Consider the following 20,821-nt stretch of genomic DNA (forward strand, 5'->3'; position numbering starts at 1 on the left):
CAGTTTGGCTTTAGAAATAGTCATTTAACGATAGATCAGGTATATAGAATCACCAACATCATTAAACAGGAAAAACAAATCTGTTCAGCTATCTTCCTATACGTGGACCAAGTCTTCGATAAGGTATAGCATAAAGGCCTTATCAAAAAATATACCCCTTAAGGGTGCTTTATTAATAAATGAAAAAATATAACAAAGTAAGTTACGAAGTCGGATTGTACATTCCAAATCAACAAATTATATGTGTTACTAAAACGTGAGCCAAATGTGGCACTAGAAATGGACTTGGCATAATTGCTGATAGAGAAGCTGTAAAATAAGTAAGCTCACACAATATAACTAAATAAAACGCTATTTTATTAGTATAAAAAATAATAAACAATATTATATTTTTGTATCACAACATACAAAATCACATTAAATATGACCTAAAGATACATTTTCAGGTCCAGAATTCCTTCTTATATACCTCTCGTTGTTCACAGTCTCAGGATCTTCAGCTGCAGATATTCGTAGCATTTTCTGAATATCATCCAACGACTTACCCTTGGTTTCAGGTAAGTAGAATATAGTAAATAATATTAAGATAATAGCCCATAGGAAGTATATGTACATTGGGACAAACATTCCTGTCACCTTTGTAGCAAACTGATAGAGTTGGACTGAGATAATTCCTCCGGCTATGAATAAGCAGTCACCAAGAGCTACCGCGAAGGCTTTGATAGTGTCTGGTGCTATCTCCGCAGTGACTATCATAGGAACGATGCCGATGCCTATTTTAAAAAAGAGAGCATACGTCATAACTGATGCTATAGGCAACCAACTAATGGGTATGACGTTGAATCCTAGATATTGTAAGTGGAAGTAGCAAGCTAAAACAAATAGACAAAGTCCGGAAACAACAGCAGAGATAATGATTAATAATTTCCTCCCAAATCGGTCTACTAATATAGAACAAAATATGGAAGCTATCCACATTATTCCACCATAAAGGATAGCAGCGTGAGCCGTGTTGATGTGAACGGTCTGAGCAGAGTCTAGGATCACGTGTAAATTCATTACAATAGTTGCATAACCTAGAAGTTGTGGAACCAAATTTAATGCTACTATAATCATTAAAGAGATGCGGTTATATCTGCTTGAAAGTATGTGCTTAAAGCTACCACTGTTGTTCTTCTTTCGTTCCAACGCTAATGATATTTGATTAATTTCTTCTTCAGTGTCTTTATACGACTTAAAAAATTTTATAGCCTTGGTAGCTTCTTCCACTCGGTTGTTTTCTAATAGAAAATATGGAGATTCTGGTACAAAATAAACGAGTAAGACCATATTGGAGGATATCAATATAAAAGCTAATAAAGGTACTACGTAGTAAGGAGTAAAAGGACCAAGTCCATAGATTATAAGCGAGCCAGTGTGGTCCAATACCATGACTAATCCGGAGAGAAAACCTCGTATTCTTTCATCGGCAAATTCTGATACGTACATGGGACAGGCTACGTATGCCATGTCTGCAGCTGCCCCAGAGATGAGTCTGAAACAAATATAGAAGTTTAAAATTTTGGAATAATAAAACTTAAACTTAAATAATAAATTAGTAAATAAATTAATAAATAAATCAATCAATAAATAAATAAAATAACAAATAAATAGATGTATTAGTGAACAAATGAATAAAAAATAAATGAAATAAACTGTCCAAAAATTTGTAGAGTGGACCAAAAGTGTGGAAATGCTAATTATTTGTTCAAAGAGTGGTCCTTTTTTCCTTATTTTCGAATTTCTTCTCTTTCTTTTTAATAACTAGACTTTCTTTGGTTTTTTTTATCTTAATTATTTGTTCACATGTCCTAACCAAGCATGTTTGTTGCCAAAAAACTTTACGAAAAAAATATCCACTATTTTGTGACACTAATGAGACTATTTTATGATGAAAAGTCCTGTGTGGCATTTGTTCAAGTCGCTATTTTAATTAAATAGTAGGACTGTTTTTTATATATGAACTTTAATTTTATTAATAAACAAAATAAATAAAAAAATCACAAAATTGTGGCTTCTTCTGTAGATAATACTTGAATTTTACTTATTTGTCTGACTATACTATATTGCGTCGTGTTTGTTAACCACTCTAACACTTTTTCACTCTTTCTTTCACGATTTTATTATATTTATAAGAATTTTGTTATTAATATAGCCAAACATATTGCTCCGATCACAAACGTTAATAGGTATTAAGTTAAAAAGAAATTGATTGCCTAAAAAATCGACTTAATATTTATTTTCAAAATTACATCACAGCATCAGTATCCTTATTACAAACTATCTAAAATTTAATACAACAAGACCCACATCACTACCGTCAAATGGGATCTTCTGGTACACCTCTTGTTAGATCCTAATTTAATATTAAGGATTAGTTGCATGCAGTTGCGCCAACTTAATATGTCATGGTAAATTCGTAAAGTTTCGTAAGTGAAGGCTCTCCACTACAAGGGGATAACAGTTAACTACTAACAGGTTTCATACAAGCTTAAAGTATAATAATTGTGTTTGATCAATACGAGGATATTAAAGCAAAATAGCTGTCGTGAATTTCTAAAATTTTGGAAAAATGCAGAAACACTAGTTTTTAATATTTTATTTACAAAAGTTTCTTATATTTTTTTAAATTTATAAACTTTTTTCTTTTAGATTTTTGACACATTATCATTATATATCTTCCTTGTTTTATTTTTGTTTTATTATTTATTAATATTCATTGTAATTAGTTTTTGAGCACCCTTCGTATAACTCATTTTTGCCAGATACCCAGGACATTTTATTCTTAGTACTTACTTACTTTTTTTGAGTCTGACTTAGACTACATTTTTTTGCGAGCCATAAATCATTGAGGGTGCTCTGCGTTGAATAAAATCTGTATACTCTACGTGTTCTACATTCTGCATTTCCGTATATTCATAGAGTGCGTCGTTTTCTGTCTTTATACCCCAAAATGAGGTTCTGTTTTACAGTGGCAATGCCGGTGCGTATGCGGTTGAGTGTCTGTCAGGTTCTCCAGTCCAGGTTCATTACGTGTGGTGGCTTTGAGTGTAGGAAAAGTTTAACGTTAACGCTTTCAATAACTTTTTTTCTTAATTTGAGCTAGCTGGTTCTTGGGATTCCTCGAACTCGTATAATTGGTGTCTCTCACTGGTGTTCTAACACATCTTGTGCTACACAATACAAACAAGGGATTTGCTAAGTTACAGGTGCCTTAATATTTTTGGCTAGCTCTTCTGCCCTTATAATTTATGACCAAATTATTAAGACCATGGATGAAACGGATATGTATAGATATCTAGGAGTAACGCAGCTATGGAAAATTGACCATAAGCAAATGAAAATCAAGTTAACTTCAGTGTTCATAGAAAGAATAAAATAGGTACTTCATTCACAACAGTAAAAATGTATTTAAGACAATTTATTGTCTTGGTATCGTTAAGTGGACTAAAAAGAAGATAAAAATTTACAGCGAAACGTAAAAAGCACGCAACTAAATGCACAATGGCACAATCATCCTTGTAGTGCAGTGGAAAGAACGATATTACTTCGGTATTTAGGGGAAAGAGGACTTATAGATGTAAGTGACCAATTAGAAAAACAGATTACTTATTTATGAACTTATTTTTTAATGTAGACATGCTTATTTTTTGATACTGTATATGATCCACAATCCGTTGAAACTAAGGTGTAAACCTTTTCTTCTTCTGGGCATCTCACGGCATCTGTATTTTGCAAACTGCTACTATGAAAAGATTTGTGGTTGTTGTGTTGAATTATTAATTTTCAGCCAGGAAATTGTTCGCCTTCCTGGTCCACGTTATCCTTTTACTTTTCCTGAAAAAATTAATTGCAGCAACCCATATCTTTCGCTATTTCCCATGATGTGACCGAGTTATTTAATTTTGGCTGTTTTAATTGTGGTTAAAAACTGTTTTCTGTTTGCATTCTTAATTAAACGCCCTGGTTAGTAACGTGGTCGGTAAAGGATATCTTTAGGATTCTACGATAAAGCCACATTTCGAAGGCCTCAATTTTCTTACAGATAACGTCTGTGAGAGTCCACGACTCACTCCGTACAACAGTATAGGAAAGATATAACATCGTACTAACCTGATTTTTATGAGTACTGATAAATCGTGTCATGACAGAGTGGTAGAAGTCAGTGAAGAAAACAGACTGTCCCTAAACACAAAAAGACACAATTTATGGTAATTACAAAAGCCCAACAGCGCCAAAAAAACATAACAATACATGGAGAACAAATTAAAAATGTTGAAAAATATAAATATCTGGGTACAATAATTAACGATTAAATAATGAGTATACAGAAGAGATTAAGGCAAGAATAGGACAGGCAAGAAGTTTTTTCAACAAACTGAAAAAAGTACTCTGCAGCAGGGACATTTTAATTTCTTTAAAGATAAGAAAGTGCGAATTGCCATGATGGTTGCCAACCTTCTTAGAGGAGATGGTACATGAAGAAGAAGAAGATAAATCGTGGTATTTGAATAACTTTGTGAAATGCAAATCTGTCTTTCTCTATCCTAGATTTTATTTCTAGGGAATGGTCCCGATTTTCATTGACGTTCGTACCAAGGTACCTATTCGTTGACCATTTACACTGATTTTTTTGATTTACTGTTTCTTCTTAGAGATTATCATACATTTTATATTTTATTTTATTTTTTTTTTATTTTTTTAATGTTTAGTAAAAGTCCATATCTCTGAATCACTCCTGTGATAATATTCATTAACTCCTGGAGGGCTTCATAACTGTCAGCGAATACCACCGTGTCGTCCGCGTATCTGATGTTATTGATATGTTCTCCGTTAATTAAAATTCCGGCTTTAAAATCTTCTACTGCTTCTTGAAAGATTTCAACAAGGGTGATAGTATACATCTCTGTCGGACCCCTCGTTTGATTTTAATATTATCGGATTCTCCTGCCTTTGTACGTATAGATTGTAATTCTTAGATCACAAGTGTTTATTCCAATATTTGCAAACCTCTGCATGGGCAATATTACCCTTATATTTTTTATTATTAATATTTCCTAATAAATTTATCATTTTAATTTTGGAACGTTCTATATTTACACAACTTTGTTTCTATCAATCTCTTGAACTATTTTTAGTACTGTAGATGAAAAATTCTCTAATATTAATTTCATACGTGGTGCAATATAATATTCTTGAGGTGTGGATTACCATTATTTATTATGTAAATTACGACAATTTTTAACTAAGTTGTCAATATTATGATTTAAAGTGAATATTCATTTAAATCATAACGTTGTGATTGAATATTTATGTGTGAGTAACAAGATATTTTAATTCCAAAATCACGTAAGTCAATTAATTACGATTAGCATTAAAAAACATTCTAATTGAACAGTAAAATACTTTTAAAATTATAGTTTAAAGTTGATTTTAATATTACTTTGTGTCAGAAGTGTGTTTTTTTTATTTAAACAAAAATGACCCTGCATCAACTACTAAGACTTATTAGCAGGGGGTACAAACACAAATTACAAGTATTCAATTTCTTACAATATTTATATAACTTAAATATATTCTATTAAATACTGTAAAATTTAATGTCTTTCAAATATTTCAGCACTTTGTTGAACTGGCAGCTTAGTAGATCCTTCATGTTGGTAGAGAGGTTATTTTTTCTTCTTTCTTGGGTGTATGTTTTGCATTTTAACAGAATATGTTTCACAGTGATTTGTGTCTTGCAGTTGTGGTAGAAAGGGATGGCTTCTTTATTTATTAAGTGAATATAGATTGGTATAGAGAAGAATGTTTGTATCGTTGCGTTTTTGTGATTTCTTTCCGCTCTTTAAATATCCTTTGTTAAAAATACTGCATCATATACCGGGTGAGTTCTTAGAGGGATCTTAGACTTAGGTTAAATTATTTGGACCAAAGTATGCACATTTGACTAAATGTGTCATAGGGTAAAGGCTACAGTGATTGGCCACTTAAGCATTGAAGTTTTATAAATGTGTAAGGCACTAATTTGCATTAAAAACCATTTAAACAATACACTAAATATTAGACTGAAGTATCCTCTTTATAACTCAGTATGTCACTTATTGTTTAAAAATTGTTAATATTTATAAAAAAGTTTTATTCTTCCAGAATCAGATTTTATAGTAATTGGCCAAATTCGTATAATAATTGGCATACTAAAGTAGATGTTAATTGGCCACCATTAAGAGGCTAAGGTACCCTACATATTTTTCTTATTTATGTACCCCACCTGCTTAATTTTAATTTTGTTTAAAAAAACTATTAAAAAGTATGTATAATTTTAGTGATCAAAGACTAATTTGGTTAAATTATATAATTATAAATGATATCTATATCTACAATGATTAAGTTTATAATGGATCAAAAATAAGTGTACAATACTTAAGAAATTCGTAAGTTTTTACCCATAAACAACTAAATTGGCGACAACAAGAAGTGACCACACCCTTTAAGCACTCTATTGTCACGTCTGTAGCAAGATGATTTATTTCAGTAACACCAGAGATTCTTATTTATGATATTATGTTAGCATGGTTGATTACTATAGCATGGCCAACGAAGGTATTATTATTTACCTCATGTCAAATAAAATTTTGCTCTGAAATTGAAGATCTTGCGTTTCGGCGCCGTAAAGATATCAGTTAATTGCTTACTGAGCTAGTAAACTCAAATTTATTCACCACATTACGAATTCTGGCAATCATAAAATAACCAAAGTAGGAGAAATATTTCCCAAACAAAACACTCATTTTAATAATAAAATTTTATCATTTGGCACGGTTATTTGGCAAAACAGAGTGAATAAATGACAGACAATTTCACAGATGTAGCTTTAAACAGTGGCTGCTATCAACTGTCAAATTTTGAAATTTCCTGTTAGAAGACCCTGTACTATTTTTACGTTATTTACAATAAGTGATATTCAAAAAAGTCGTTCTTCGACTTTTATAACACCTTTATTTAGTTGAGAAATACATTTCACATTCAGAAATTTTTCCATATTCAATAGTCAAAGAAAATATTGATCATATTTTCAAACAGTTAATTTTCCATAAATAATAAAGCCCTACATTAAAACTGACACTTACCTACCGACAAACAGGTATATCATTTTATCTCCTAAACCAATCAGTAACCAAGAGACTAGCGCCATCACTGAAGCATATACCACTGATGCCTTTCTGCCGAATTTGTTCACTGAATATAAAGTTAGAGGTAAGCCAGCGAGAGATCCATATAAGTAGCAAGCTTCGAGCCATTCTGCTTCTGTGTGAGTTGTTTCTATATGGCTACTGTTGCTAGTTAAGTAGGGCACCATGGGAGAGGTCCAAGCGTATGTCATTCCATCGGATATTGCAAAGAGGCATCCTAAAAAATTAACATTATATATTCATATATGCAAATATTAGTAGCAAAAACTTGCTATTGCTTTGCTAAAATAAAAGCCACAAGTTCTAGGGAAAACCGCTTTGAGACTTTGAACGTTTCGGCACCCATTTTTTAGTCATTATCAAGAGGGATACCGTTTTGTTTGAGTTCGGGTCTCAATCTGCCTACTGCATTCACTCGTGAAGTACCAGTATTGTGTTCTGTAGGAGTACAAGAATTGTCAAACGACACTGGGGTCTCAATCTGCCTACTTCTCAACGTCGAAGCGCTCTTTTGGTGTTATTTTGTGTCATGTTCGCTTTCTAAAGCTCTGGAGAGATCTGGCCTTAATCTCGATGAAGGAAAAATCCGAATGCACCTCCACGTAATAGAAAGTGGGCAATATCAATGTTGATGGCTAACGCAGATAGGGACCGAGTGATTGCTGGTATAAGCAATCCCCTGCTTACCGACCAACGGCTTCTGGCGGATGTGTTGGTAGGTAGTAGGACAATCTTATGTCCTGGAGCTGAAAAATCAAATCCAAAGGTGGGAAAACCAATAAATTGGTCAACGGAAAAAGAATGCAGAAGGCAAGGGGAAACCACTGCATTAAATGTTCAACAGAACATCCTTAGTCATTTATCATGGCAAATACGCAAAAAAGTCAAATCGTTACTGATCATGGAATCCGGAAACCAAGATTCGTCAGGAAAGGAAAAGAACATGTAAAAGACGAGGCCTTCCAGATCAATAGCAACCAAAATCCTCGTTTAGATAATAAAATTCCACGTCTAAGAATACACAAATGTAGACCAATAAGACTTGCAACATGGAATGTAAGAAACTTGTACCAGCCAGGAAAATTAGACAATTTAATACAAGAAATGACCAGAATGGAAATAAATATACTGGGCATAAGTAACGTACAATGGCCAGACACCGGCAAACTTATAACTAAAAACGGCTATGCTAGAAATAACGTTCGGGCTCATCGCTATGGAGTCGTAATCTTGTTAGACACAGAAACTAATAAATCAATTATAAGCTTCACTTCTTACTCAGAGAGAGTGATAATGGTCCAGCTGAAGACAAACATGCAACAAATTAACTTAATTTAAGTATACGCACCAACAGCGGATAAGGATGAAGAGGAGATACATTTTTATATGGAGTTCGACACAATTTTAAGATCTAATAAAAAAGAAGATATGGTTTCCTTCGTTCGGTTTTTTCATATTTACCCAGGACTTCTTCTACTGAACTTTTAAGACAATATTTTATGTAATTTTAATGGTGCTCAACACTATCAAAGATTTCTTGTAAGAGCTTTTCATCGAGTCGTTTTTTGCATAAATAACTTTTTTTCCAATTATTAAATATAGCAAATTAATAACATTTGAAAATAAAATTCAAGAAAACATTAATTTAATTAAGTTTTTGTCTAAAATTTTAATAAATTTTGTTTATAAAATGCACTATAGTGTAAAAATTCCATTATAAAATTGGCATTTCACGATATTAATCGCATATCACGTAGCTCTGAAATATTTGTAAAATTGAAAAAATTAAATTCATTATTCTGCTAAAAATACCATTTTATTGATTTGAATAGACGCAACAATACATTTTAGTTTTTATCGATTTAGTTTTTATGTATTGGCAGAGCAATGTTTTCATCGGTTTTGAAAAATAGTGATTTAATACAGCTGCAAAAATGGATTGTTTTGATTTTGTTGTTTATTTTTAGTACCATTTTATTGGCGTTGCAAACAGATATTTCGAATACAAAAAAATTAATATGGATTTTATCATTAGATTATTTACATTCAAGGGTATCTTTAATTGAGTTTACTTTTAAGAAAACAAAGTTATATTACTACAGAATTAAAATTGTTTAACAAAGAAATAAATTGTGTCAAGAAAATTAAATATTTAGGTACTAGAAATAGTGGATTTAATACTGGTATCACCAATTCTCAATACAAGCATTTTTATTTTAAACCCTGTTAACAACTACGTGAATACAGACAGTCTGTATGTTACAAAATATTATAGATTGGATATTGTTCTGAAGCTATTTTCTGGTGGCATTTTTAAGTAGATACTATTTTAATCGGAATAAGCAACAATTAAAGGTTAAAATAAGTTTATTGACGTTTCAATTTCTACTTTGGAAATCGTTCTCAATTGTGGCTTATTCCCAATAAAATATTATCTATTATAGATTAGACTTTTCTTTTTGTGAAAGAGGTAATGAATAGCAGAAGACACTTATAAAATAACTGAAACATATCGACTAAAAGATGGAAAACTCCTGTCCGACAAACAAGACACAGAAGAATAAATGAGGTGGACAAGGATATACAATAAATCGTTGCTTGGAATTTTAGAGCAGAGGAGTCAAAAGAACAAAAAAATAACAAGAATGTTTTATGCGCGAAAGTTTATCCTCTACGTAATTTTATTTTCAATTTTACTTATAAACTTTTTCCATGATGAACAGAAGTGTTTGAACTAGAAGACCATTTTCTTCATTTAGAGATTTCTGGTATATTTTTTATGTTCCCATTGTCTTATTTTACGTGTTTGTGATATGAATTTTTTTTTAATTATTGTAGTTTTCAGTAGTTGGTTCCATTGTCTTAATCCTTTTATAATTATTTTCTTTTCTTGCTTAGGGGCTCTTAAGTTTGAATTTGCGTTTTTTTATTGAACTGCTTAATAAATACAAATTTTGTTTATAGCAAGTCAAAAAAATACATATTATATAAAAATGAATATAAAACGTAACTTAAGTGTATCACAAACAAGAACACATATTACACGGAAAAAGAGTTACGGTAAAGTTGTGGTAAGCAGTTCAGTGGATGTTCTGCAATGGGTCCTATGTTCTTCTGAGCAGTAAAAGCAATGATCTCGAAAAATTTTTTTATAACTTTTTGGAAACTATTACAACTTAGCTGTTTAATACTTTATGGTAAAATATTGTAATAGTTATAATTAAGGCAATTTTGATCTGAAAGACGTAATCTACAGTCATTTGTTCCTAAGTAAAGACATTTTCGCGTATTGTGAACGTAAACATCAGACTGAATTATTAAATGGGCCCGTTTTCCGTGAATTTTAGTCAGAACTTGACATAATATTATCAACAGAGTAGGTAGCGGTATAATTTTGAATTTGATAAAGAAAGGTCGGCAGTGTTCTAGATAACTAACCCCTGCTAAAATCCTGACAGCTTTCTTTTGCATTCTAAAAATTTGAAGTGCATTTGTTGAATTGCCCCATATGATTAATCCATAGTTTAGATAAGAGTGGAATAAAGAAAAATATGCCATTTTTAATGTTTCAAAATTGACATTCCTTGCTAATTGACGCATATCAAATAATGAACTTGGTAGCTTTTTCAATAGTTGTGAGATATTAGCCGACCAGTTCAGTCTATTATCTATGGTTATTCCCATTAGTTTAACAGTGGTTTAACAAATGCGGGACTTCATATTTTACGGATAGAAAATCGGAGAGATGACCTTTAGACACTAACGCCTGGTGTCTGCCACATAAATAAGAAGTCATAAGCTTAAGGGGGATACCTCTGATTCCATAGTAATTTAATTTGTAGAGCAAAATATCATGTGAAAGGCAGTCAAAAACCTAATAATCTCGCTCACATCAAATACCGCGCTCTTAGTAGAACGAGCACTTATGAATCCATATTGTAAGCTGTTAAAGTAAAAGCTGTTAAAGTAATTATTTGTCTTAAAATAGAAATAAAATAACTTTATTGTTGTTGTTAAATAACTTTTTCAGTCATATTCTCAAAAGTAAAAACAATGCTTATGGGTCTGTAATTATTAGTTATTGAGGAATCACCTTTTTTGTAGATAGGTAGCACTTTTAAGTATTTTAGTACTTCAGAAAATAATACAATTAATAGAATTAAATTAATCAGGTGAGTGAAATGAGTTAAAACTAATTGGTAAGTTTCTTTTAATATTTTGCTATTAATTTCGTGAACGTCCCTACAATTAGAATTACTAAGAGACTTTATTATTTGTTAGACCTCTTCTTCCACAACGGGACGAAAAAAAAAAGAATTGCTCGGAGAAGGTGATAATTTTTATAATTGACATCGAGATTAATTGTGGAAAAAAAATTAAATATATCTTCCCTGCAATTGTAGTAAAAAATTTATTTATTTCGTCTAGAGGTAGATCAGGTTGTACTGAACTGGATCTTGTATTGTTTCTTTCGAAATTTACTAGTTTCACAGTGAGCTGACTTTTTAGCATTTTGTAATTGCCGATTATATTCAAATTTTAGTGGCATCTACAATGTGTTTAATAAGAGAACGATTAGATCTGTAAGACCTTAATTCATTTTTAAACTTTTGCACGGATGTTTTTTCAGCAGCTTGTCGTACTTTTTTTTAGTGGAAAATGCTTTAATATTAAGTTGTTATAAGTTTCGGTTAGAAAGACTGTCAAAAAATCAGGACCATTATTAATATCATAGAAAAAGTCCATCTTTGGTATAACTAGCGCACGTTTAAGCTTCTGTAAACCAGAAGAAATAATAAACCGTTCAAATGTTTGATAAGTGTCAACAACTTTATGTTCAGAGTGTATAAATAAAAAATATAAAAAACCAGGTTCTAATACGCCCACTCTATAGACATTTTCAGAAAAATTTGTCATAATATTGTCGGATGCAACTACTGGACTGGGATGTGATTCTAGTATAATCGTTTATATTTTCTCTTAGACCAAAAGATATTAATAAATTTTGAATATCAGAAAAAGGGTCAGATTCAATTTTAAAATTTATATTAAAATCACCAAGTATAATCAGTTTGTCTGTTTTGCTAAGCAAGGACGTTATGACATTCTCAAAATTTACCAAAAACAAGTCAAAGTCTTGTCCGATCTGTGTATAGTTAAAATATTGGTTTTTATTAAAGGTATATAAATTGCACAAAACTCATTGAACATTGCTCTACATTATATTCATTTAGATCAAGGATCTCTTTATTATAAACCGTTTCAAATACTTTATCTGAAATCTTCCCATTCATAATTTATGCCTGGTTTCGTATACTGTTGTTTTAAATACTGACTCCTTTGGCATCTTTGGTAAAGATCCCCAATACTTTTTTCTTGTATAACATACATTTATTTTAGTGATATTAAATTAATCTTTGTCTGCTTCAATTGATTCAGTATTCAAATTGTTCCTGCCACTGATAGTGGTTTAAAATATTTTTTAAATAACTTTAATTAAGCAGTTTATTAATATTTAATATCCTGTTTATATCATTAAATAGACATCTGCTGTAATAAAATTTGACATCTGTTATCATAGTAAAACAGTATAATCAGTATTATATTTTACATTCCTTGAAATGATCATAATGGTCAGTTTTATTTTGTTTTTCGGTAATTTCTAAGTCAAATTAAATTTTGACTAACTCATTTTTTTATATTTGTACTGAATGTTACGCTAGGTAAGGCACAGATAAGGTTTTTTTTTTCTTGACAACCGGGCTAAGTACCCATCCAGCCAGCAGCAAATGTGTAATAACGTTCACTTAAATTAACCTATTCTAACTAAACTAAATACACTACAATTCTGGAAATTAAAAGAAGAACTACGATGGGAGAGGAACTAGGATTACTTTTCGCACCAAGGGGTCAGTCAAGGTGACTCACAGACAGAAAGTGTAGACCACGGAAAGTATAGGTAAAAAGGTAAAATATTTGGCGATTCAACGCAAGTAACGAGCTTAACACCTACACTAAAGTTTTAAGTTACATATTTTAATAAACTTATAATTTTATATACCTTGTACATATTTAATGATATCAAATAAAGTAGATTGAAAGGGGGGTATAATTTTTGCAAAAATAAACTATTAATAAGTTCCTGTCTTTGTATTTCAAATTTACTACAAGCATAAAAATGTGATATAAGTCGCAAACCACATTGCAAGTTTCACAAAGTTTGCATGTCCGAATTTCAGCCTACAAATGGTCACAATATCATTTCTTGTAAAATCATCATCTTGGTGCCACAAATCGGTCGGAATATTCGATTGTAATAGTGTGTATCGTGTGAGGTTATTAGAGCAATAGTTTTTCCAATGCAATTCTCATTTTGCCTTAAAACTACTCTTAGATATCATTAAATATTCTTGAGCACCTAAATTGTTGTTGATATGCTCTCCAGTTGTAACGCTTTCTTTGGCTAAGGAGTCTGCAACTTCATTGCCACGAAGTCCTATATGAGCTTTTATCCAAATGAATTTTAATTCGTATTGACTTTTTTTTTAATTTATGAATTTTTACTTTTAATTCTCTATTAAAAGAATTTGTATCGGTAGGCATCACATTAATTGGGTTAACGATGCATTTAAGAACAGATAAGGAGTCACTTAAAAAATTAATTTTTTTTTAACTTGTTTTTTTTTTCGACATAATTGCAGGCTTTAATAATACCAATCGCTTCTTTAGAAAAAATGGAAGTATTATTATTCGGTTTGAATTTTTCTTGAACGTTTGTTGATTGCGTATAGAATGCACATCCCGTACCATTATTTTCTGGCATAATGCCATAAAACCATAATTTTATATTCTGGCAGATTTGATATGCTGGCGCTTAATATATTTTTACTTATCAACAAATTTTCATTGTATACAGGAATATTAATTTCTAGTGGTTCCAACATGTCAAAGAACTCAGATTTTTCGACTGAAATAGTTCTTTTTAAATTACTATTATAACTACATGTATTTCTAAAATCCAGATAAGGTTTGTAGTTACATAGTTTTTGAACATTAGTCTGTCATTATCAAGAAACCTATCTTCTGGAAAAAATTGTCACGATTTTGAGAGATATTATCGCAGTTTTCACGTGTTAGATGAATTTTACCAACCGTGTTTTAGAGACTGCATATTTGCTTTTTAAAAATAGAAATATATTAAATTTTAGCTCCTTCTGGTTTTATTGTTGTACTAAGAATGTGAATATTTAATTAAACATATTAATTAGGAAATACCAATAATAAAAGCTCAAACTAAATCAAATGGTGTATCGAAAATAAGACCGAAAATAGACGATAAATATTTCAATAATTATGAAAATAGTTAGTGACTACGTTCACATAATTTATTATCAAGGATTATGCAGTTATATACATATTACAATAGTGTATAATAAATCATAAATTAGCAACATATCACAATTGTGCACCAGAACTCACGCCAGTTTAAATCATACATTATACTCATATCAAAACATAAAACCATTACCAGCTTGAGTCATAAGTAGGTGATAAAAATGCTATAAACTATAAAAGTAATGAAGTCAGTTAAAATAAACCAATTAAGTAGAAAATATTATCTTAAAATAAGATTTATCATAAGCGAGAAAGACTATAGTGCAAAAGGGTATTGGGTTAAGGAAATACAATCCAAAATTCAAAGCCTGTATTTTTGAGCACTACCATACCATGTTAATAATAAAACAACTTTTAGTGTTATTCGATCATTTTCAATAGACCTAATAAAAGCAGATGCTGAGCAATCAATGGAAATATTACAAACGCTTTTGAACAAAATATGAACTAACAAAGAATTCTCAAAGAAGTGGAAAGAGAGATTTATAACAAAAGCATCTAAAAAAGGAGACCTGAGTCGGTGCAATAATCGGCGTGAAATAATACAAGCTTGCGTGCAAAAGCTCCACCAGTAACCACATTTGCACCCTTAGAGTTTTCTTGGAACAAACAAATGAATAAAATAAAAATATTTATGTGAGTTTAATCAACTTTGAAAAGGTCTTTGACTATGTAAATAGTGTACAAATGTGGAAACTCTTCTACGAAGGATACACAGCCCAACTGGAAAAATCAGGAGAAATTACAGGAGAAATAGCCATAGAAAGTAAAGTCAAACAGGGTAGTATACTATCCCCTACCTTATTCCTTATTATGACAGATCGGGTAATGAGAAAATTAATTGACGATCGAACGACGTTGGCACAGCACTCTGAAACTATTGGACTTAGAATGAGTACAGAGAAAAGCAAACTCAAAATATTAACCACCCATACAATAAAATAATGATAAGCGGTAAGGAAGTAGAAAAATCAGACAAGATCACCTATTTGGGATCAGTCATGGAAAGGAACTTGGAGTGTAAAACGCATATGCCGACGAGAATGCATATGTATTTAAGGCTTTAAATAAAATTTGGCAAACAAACAAAATATCAACAACAATTAAAATGCTGAAAAGGTTGCCAATGTGAGGCCTGTAATACTAGCATATGGGAAATGAGCCAATATAAGTAGTTTTTATTTAATAAAGTTGGTGAATTTTGGGCTACCGGTTTTAAGGCCTACAATATTTGCACCATCATTAGACCCCAGTACGCTAGTTTTATTTGTATTAACACCTACAAGCTAAAACATCATAAAAACAAGTAATAAACAACTAAAACACAAAAAATAACACTAAATATTCACTCTAAACATTAAACACTCACCTCGAATAATTACGGGAGATTTTATTGGTCATGACATTACATGACATTACATGGAGATCAAATAAAACAACACAGGGGAAATATGTTAGAAAACGTTTTTAACACTATGAACTCATGCCTACTAAACGACGGATCTCCAACAAGATTCAATACGGCAACGAAAACATCTTCTGCCGTTGATCCCTCCATATGCAACTCCTCATTTCTGATCTATCTCGATTGGACATCACTTAAAGATTTATATAGTAGTGACCACTTACCAATCTAAATAAAACATAAGTTTAATAAAAATACAATACCAACACAAAAATGGAAAGTAAAAAAGGAAAATTGGATTGAATTTGAAAAAATATATATATCAAAGAGAATAAATCAGATTAAAATTTTCAGAGTCGATTGACTATACACTCACGAGCTTTAATCAACTTGTAGTGTATGCTGCTGATATAGCCATAGGAAAATCTCAACTTTTAAAGAAACACAAACCAGTTCCCTGGTGGAATACACAATGTGAGGCCACTATTCAATTAAATAAAACAATTTGAAACCGATACAAAAAATACAAAAATATTGATCTATTAACAGATTTCTGGCAGAAATGCATATCTAGCATTAACAGTAACACAAATATATCATCGGTTTGGAAAAAAGTTAAAAAAATAACAGGACAGCACACTTACCAACAAATCGTAAGTCTAGAAAAAGAAGGGACGTTACTAACTAATCCACAGAATATAATAAATGAACTAGCTGATACCTATCAAAAATTCTCATCCAGCCAAAATTACAGTAACGAGTTCTCAACTTACAAACAACATGAGGAGGCAGTACCTATTATAATTTCAGATGAATTTAACCCTATCAATATTCTTCTTAGTTATGGGGACTTATAAGAAGCACTTAATAGCATGAAAGATACTTCACTAGATCCGGAAAATATACCAATACAATTTAATAAAAAACGATTCATAGAAGCAAAAAAGTTTCTACTCCAAATTTTTAATATTTGTTTTTTTTTTAATTTTTAAATTTTTAATATACATCATTAACATGTTCTTCCTGTAAACTTATGAAAAAAATAGTTAACAAAAGATTAATGTGGAACCTAGAACATAATGATTCACTTGCCATTGAACAAGCTGGCTTTAGATCAGGCAGATCTACAAAAGACAGTATTATAGGTCTAGAAAACGCTATTCAAGAATCTTTTAAATGTAATCAAACATGTATGGCATTTACTATGTGTTGCCTATACATCTGCCAGCACAACAACGTAAAAACCTTTGGATACGTTACATAACCCCTCTCTAAGGATTATATTTAGAGCATACAGAACAACATAGCAAATACCATACAAGCTGAAATATGTGATCCTACGCTAGAGCTTTATAGGCAGCTATTAACTTTTAATAATAGACTTCTAGTATAGGTAACTGTCAATGAAAAAATTCCAATAAAAAACATTTTAGACATATTTATGGCTAATGACTCTTCAAAGTTCAATCTCCCATATTCCCGCAGAATTTATCATACAATGAACCTACTTAACTGGAAGCAGTTTCCACCCTCATATCAATAACAAAAATATATCTTTATCTTCACCTTGGATTATAAAAATTCCAACAGACAATTGCACTCTTTTACAATTCCAAAAAAATAGCACCAACCCTAATCTTATCTCACTAGGTTCTTCTGAGGTAGCCTCTTGCCTTTACAAATACATGAAAAGTGAAGTTACTGGGAAAGACTTTGCCTTTATGTCTGATACTTGTTCGGGCCAAAACAGAAATTCAATAGTTTCCGCAATGTATCTGTTTGTTGTTAAATCCCTAACCATTTCAAAATCGACCAGTTATTTTTTGAACCCGGACATTCCCAAATGGAATGTGATACGGTCCATGCCCACATCGAAAACGCAAGTAAAGATTTGGAAAGTTATGATCCATCGGGATGGTATACAGTGATTAAAATGGCTTCAAAGAAATCAAAATACGAAATAGTTGAAATATATCAGGAAGAAATTCTGGATTTTAATGAATTTCAAATTCAAATGATTAAAAATAAAAAAAACTGATACGGAAGAAAATGTTGTCAAATGGTTAAATATAGTTTGGCTACAATATAGAACAGAATACAATGATCATATTTATTTTAAATATGATTTTAAATCAGGCAACTTTACTTCGAACTTCGAACATTTTCAATTAATAAACTTGTGCCACGAAGAAAATACGACAAGCCTTTAACGATTGATGATAAAAAGGTTTACTATAAGTCTTTTTTTAATGCCTTTGGGTTATTGATCCATTCAGCCACGATATATAATAAATACTGTTTGTTTCAATATTAAATATATGGATACTATATACATACGCGCACATATACTATAACTCTGTGAGCAAAATATAATTAAAGAACAATACCACTTCTTTTACTACAATCTTCAAGGAAGGGGTGATGATCGTAATAAAAATCTTTCAGAAGATAAAGACGTTTAAAGATAGTATAAGTATTTAGACAATAAATAAGTTTAATATATGTGTATGTTATCAGAAAAATATCGTTTTTTATTTAGATACACTTGTAACATTTCTGACAATACAGGGTTAGTGCTGCATTGGATATTCTGAAAAATTTAAAAATATCAGGTCATTTAAGGTAAAGCTAAACTGCCAGGAAAATATCAGGGAGTTTTTTGCAAAATTTTAGGGAAATTACATTTTGTACTAACTAACAGTACTAACGCTGTAGTAAAACTATTATTATCAGCTGCGACGTTAACGATTACAAAAAAGTATGTATCGGTAAAATCAAAAAACGTTATCAGGCCATTATTATTATTCCAGATTTAGCCATACGGCTCACACTCATATTATTATTATTATTTACTATTTAACTGGGAATAAGCCACAATTAAAGGTTAAAATACGTTTATTGACGTTTCAATTTCCACTTCGGAAATCGTTCTCAAAATACAAACATTAGTAAATTAAACAAATTTAGTTCTTTTTTTTTTTTATTATTATTATTATTATTAGTAACAAATGCTATTTTTTTTCTCTGTAGCATTACAACAACCTGTAATAACTAACCTATTACAATATGTCAACGGAACTGTTATATTAATATATAAATTTACAGATTTTTATTGTCATGTATCTTACCTCCATAATTATAGATTTGTTGGCAAATATTATGTTTTAAAACAGTTTTTCGCATTTTCTACAACTTCATGTTTTTGTAGTTAACGTTGTTTGACATTAAACCTTCAAATTGTACAACTAGGGTTGCTTGATCGTATATACAGAATGAATGACTAGCAAACAAATATACAAAGCCAGAAAGAAAATAGTTAATACAGGTCTAGTAAATTTTAAATGTATTGTAAATATTGTAAATGCAGTAGTGAATTAGGAAATGTCGTTATAATATCGCTGCAGCTTGAGGATAGCTTAGATTTATTAATTAAATAATGAAATGAAATAAAATAAAATCAATTCAATGTTTTCTTCTGAGGAAGCTGTTATATAGCGAAACATGTCCAGTGCGAATGTTGTATTGCATTTTGCTGTTTTTGTTTTGTTTTGTTATTAAATATTTATACATATATATATATATATATATATATATATATATATATATATATATATATATATATATAATATATATATATATATATATATATATATATATATATATATATATATATAATTAAAATTAGTTTGAGACGGTTAAAAAGCGTTTCAGATATAAAGATAAAACTCAAAGAAAACCAGTAAAACAAAAAAAGTACGAACCTGAAAGCGCAGCGAACACTTGAGGTAAGAAATCCTTAATGCTTGGCACACTTCCTTTTTCACCTGTTACAGTCATCCTACTATGAAAATATTAGACTTTTAAAAAACAATATCATTTGTCACTTTCTAGAGATCCTTGTTGAACTACTAAAAATTTTACTCGTAGACCATGTGACAATCGCGAATTATGAATGCTTCACGATTCATTCTAAACACGCTACGAACATACCGATTCCGGCTAAAACAATGGGGAAAATGCCAGCTGCATGTAAACTCTATGCACTTATGTATAGAGTTACGATTGCGAATTGCGTATATTCCATAAATAATATCGATAAAGCAAATTTTAAAATTTCCAAGTTTTTTCCCAATTCAAGGTCTATGAAAAGTTTCATCTGTGATCCTAATTAATTTAAGGAGCAAAATGGACGTATCAAATTAATCAAGACGATTAATCTATAATTGTTAGTGCTTGGAAGTTTATGAGTTTTAATAATGATGAATTAGTTATATCAGGATGTCAATAATTTAAATTTTTAAACGATTTGTTTGTTTTACCTAGTTTTTTTTTGTTTTTCTTGCCCTGAGTCCACAAAGTGCTTTTTTAATATATGTTCTCAAATTCTTCTATTTGTTACTTATATCAAGTTTGGTAGATTGTTCTCCCAAATATCAATTTAAACATCTTTGGAAAATATCTCTTATATTTTCTTCTAGAATAAACTTCAAAACTTCAGTAGCTTTCTTTTATTTTCTTTTGTACTGTGCTAAATTTTTCAATATTGTACCTTTTAGAGAATTTAAAATTTTCTTTTACATTTATACTAGCGGACCAACTCGACATCGAGTTTTTTAAATGAAATTTTTATTTTGCGGGAAAAATATACAATATATACAATGACCGGAAGTAAAAATATTTTTATCAATAACTTAAAAACTATAAATGATAATTTCGTGAACTTAAATTTTTGAACTCTACGTTGAATTCTCTATTGATTTGACTAATAAAAACGAAACCGGAAGTCGACCTC

General features: G+C 30.6%; 2 protein-coding genes across 2 annotated transcripts in view; one reads left to right on the top strand and one right to left on the bottom strand.

Annotated features, from left to right (window-relative positions):
* Positions 1-340: 340 nt before the first annotated feature.
* LOC140434033 (facilitated trehalose transporter Tret1-like) lies at positions 341-20,031 on the bottom strand. Its single transcript, XM_072522014.1, has 3 exons — positions 19,791-20,031; positions 7,167-7,446; positions 341-1,534 (listed from the first exon to the last, which is right to left on the bottom strand). Exons 1-3 carry the CDS (start codon positions 19,864-19,866, stop codon positions 418-420), a joined length of 1,473 nt encoding a protein of 490 aa, XP_072378115.1. The 5' UTR covers positions 19,867-20,031; the 3' UTR covers positions 341-417.
* The window catches only part of LOC140434034 (facilitated trehalose transporter Tret1-like), a 33,626-nt gene continuing 24,209 nt past the window's right edge, over positions 11,405-20,821 (top strand). Inside the window, exon 1 of the mRNA XM_072522017.1 lies at positions 11,405-11,428. The gene's annotated coding sequence lies outside the window, so the exon portion shown is untranslated. The remainder of the gene's footprint in view (positions 11,429-20,821) is intronic.

Source organism: Diabrotica undecimpunctata, chromosome 2, assembly GCF_040954645.1.
Source record: "Diabrotica undecimpunctata isolate CICGRU chromosome 2, icDiaUnde3, whole genome shotgun sequence".
NCBI classification, from domain to species: domain Eukaryota; kingdom Metazoa; phylum Arthropoda; class Insecta; order Coleoptera; family Chrysomelidae; genus Diabrotica; species Diabrotica undecimpunctata.

Bases quoted from the DNA above. Each gene is read 5' to 3' on its own strand.
- LOC140434033 (XM_072522014.1), bottom strand. From the start codon at position 19,866: ATGACTGTAACAGGTGAAAAAGGAAGTGTGCCAAGCATTAAGGATTTC. The intron at 7,447-19,790 runs GTTCGTACTTTT...TTAATTTTTTAG, and splicing joins AGTGTTCGCTGCGCTTTCAG to GATGCCTCTTTGCAATATCC. The intron at 1,535-7,166 runs GTAAGTGTCAGT...TATTTGTTTCAG, and splicing joins ATATACCTGTTTGTCGGTAG to ACTCATCTCTGGGGCAGCTG.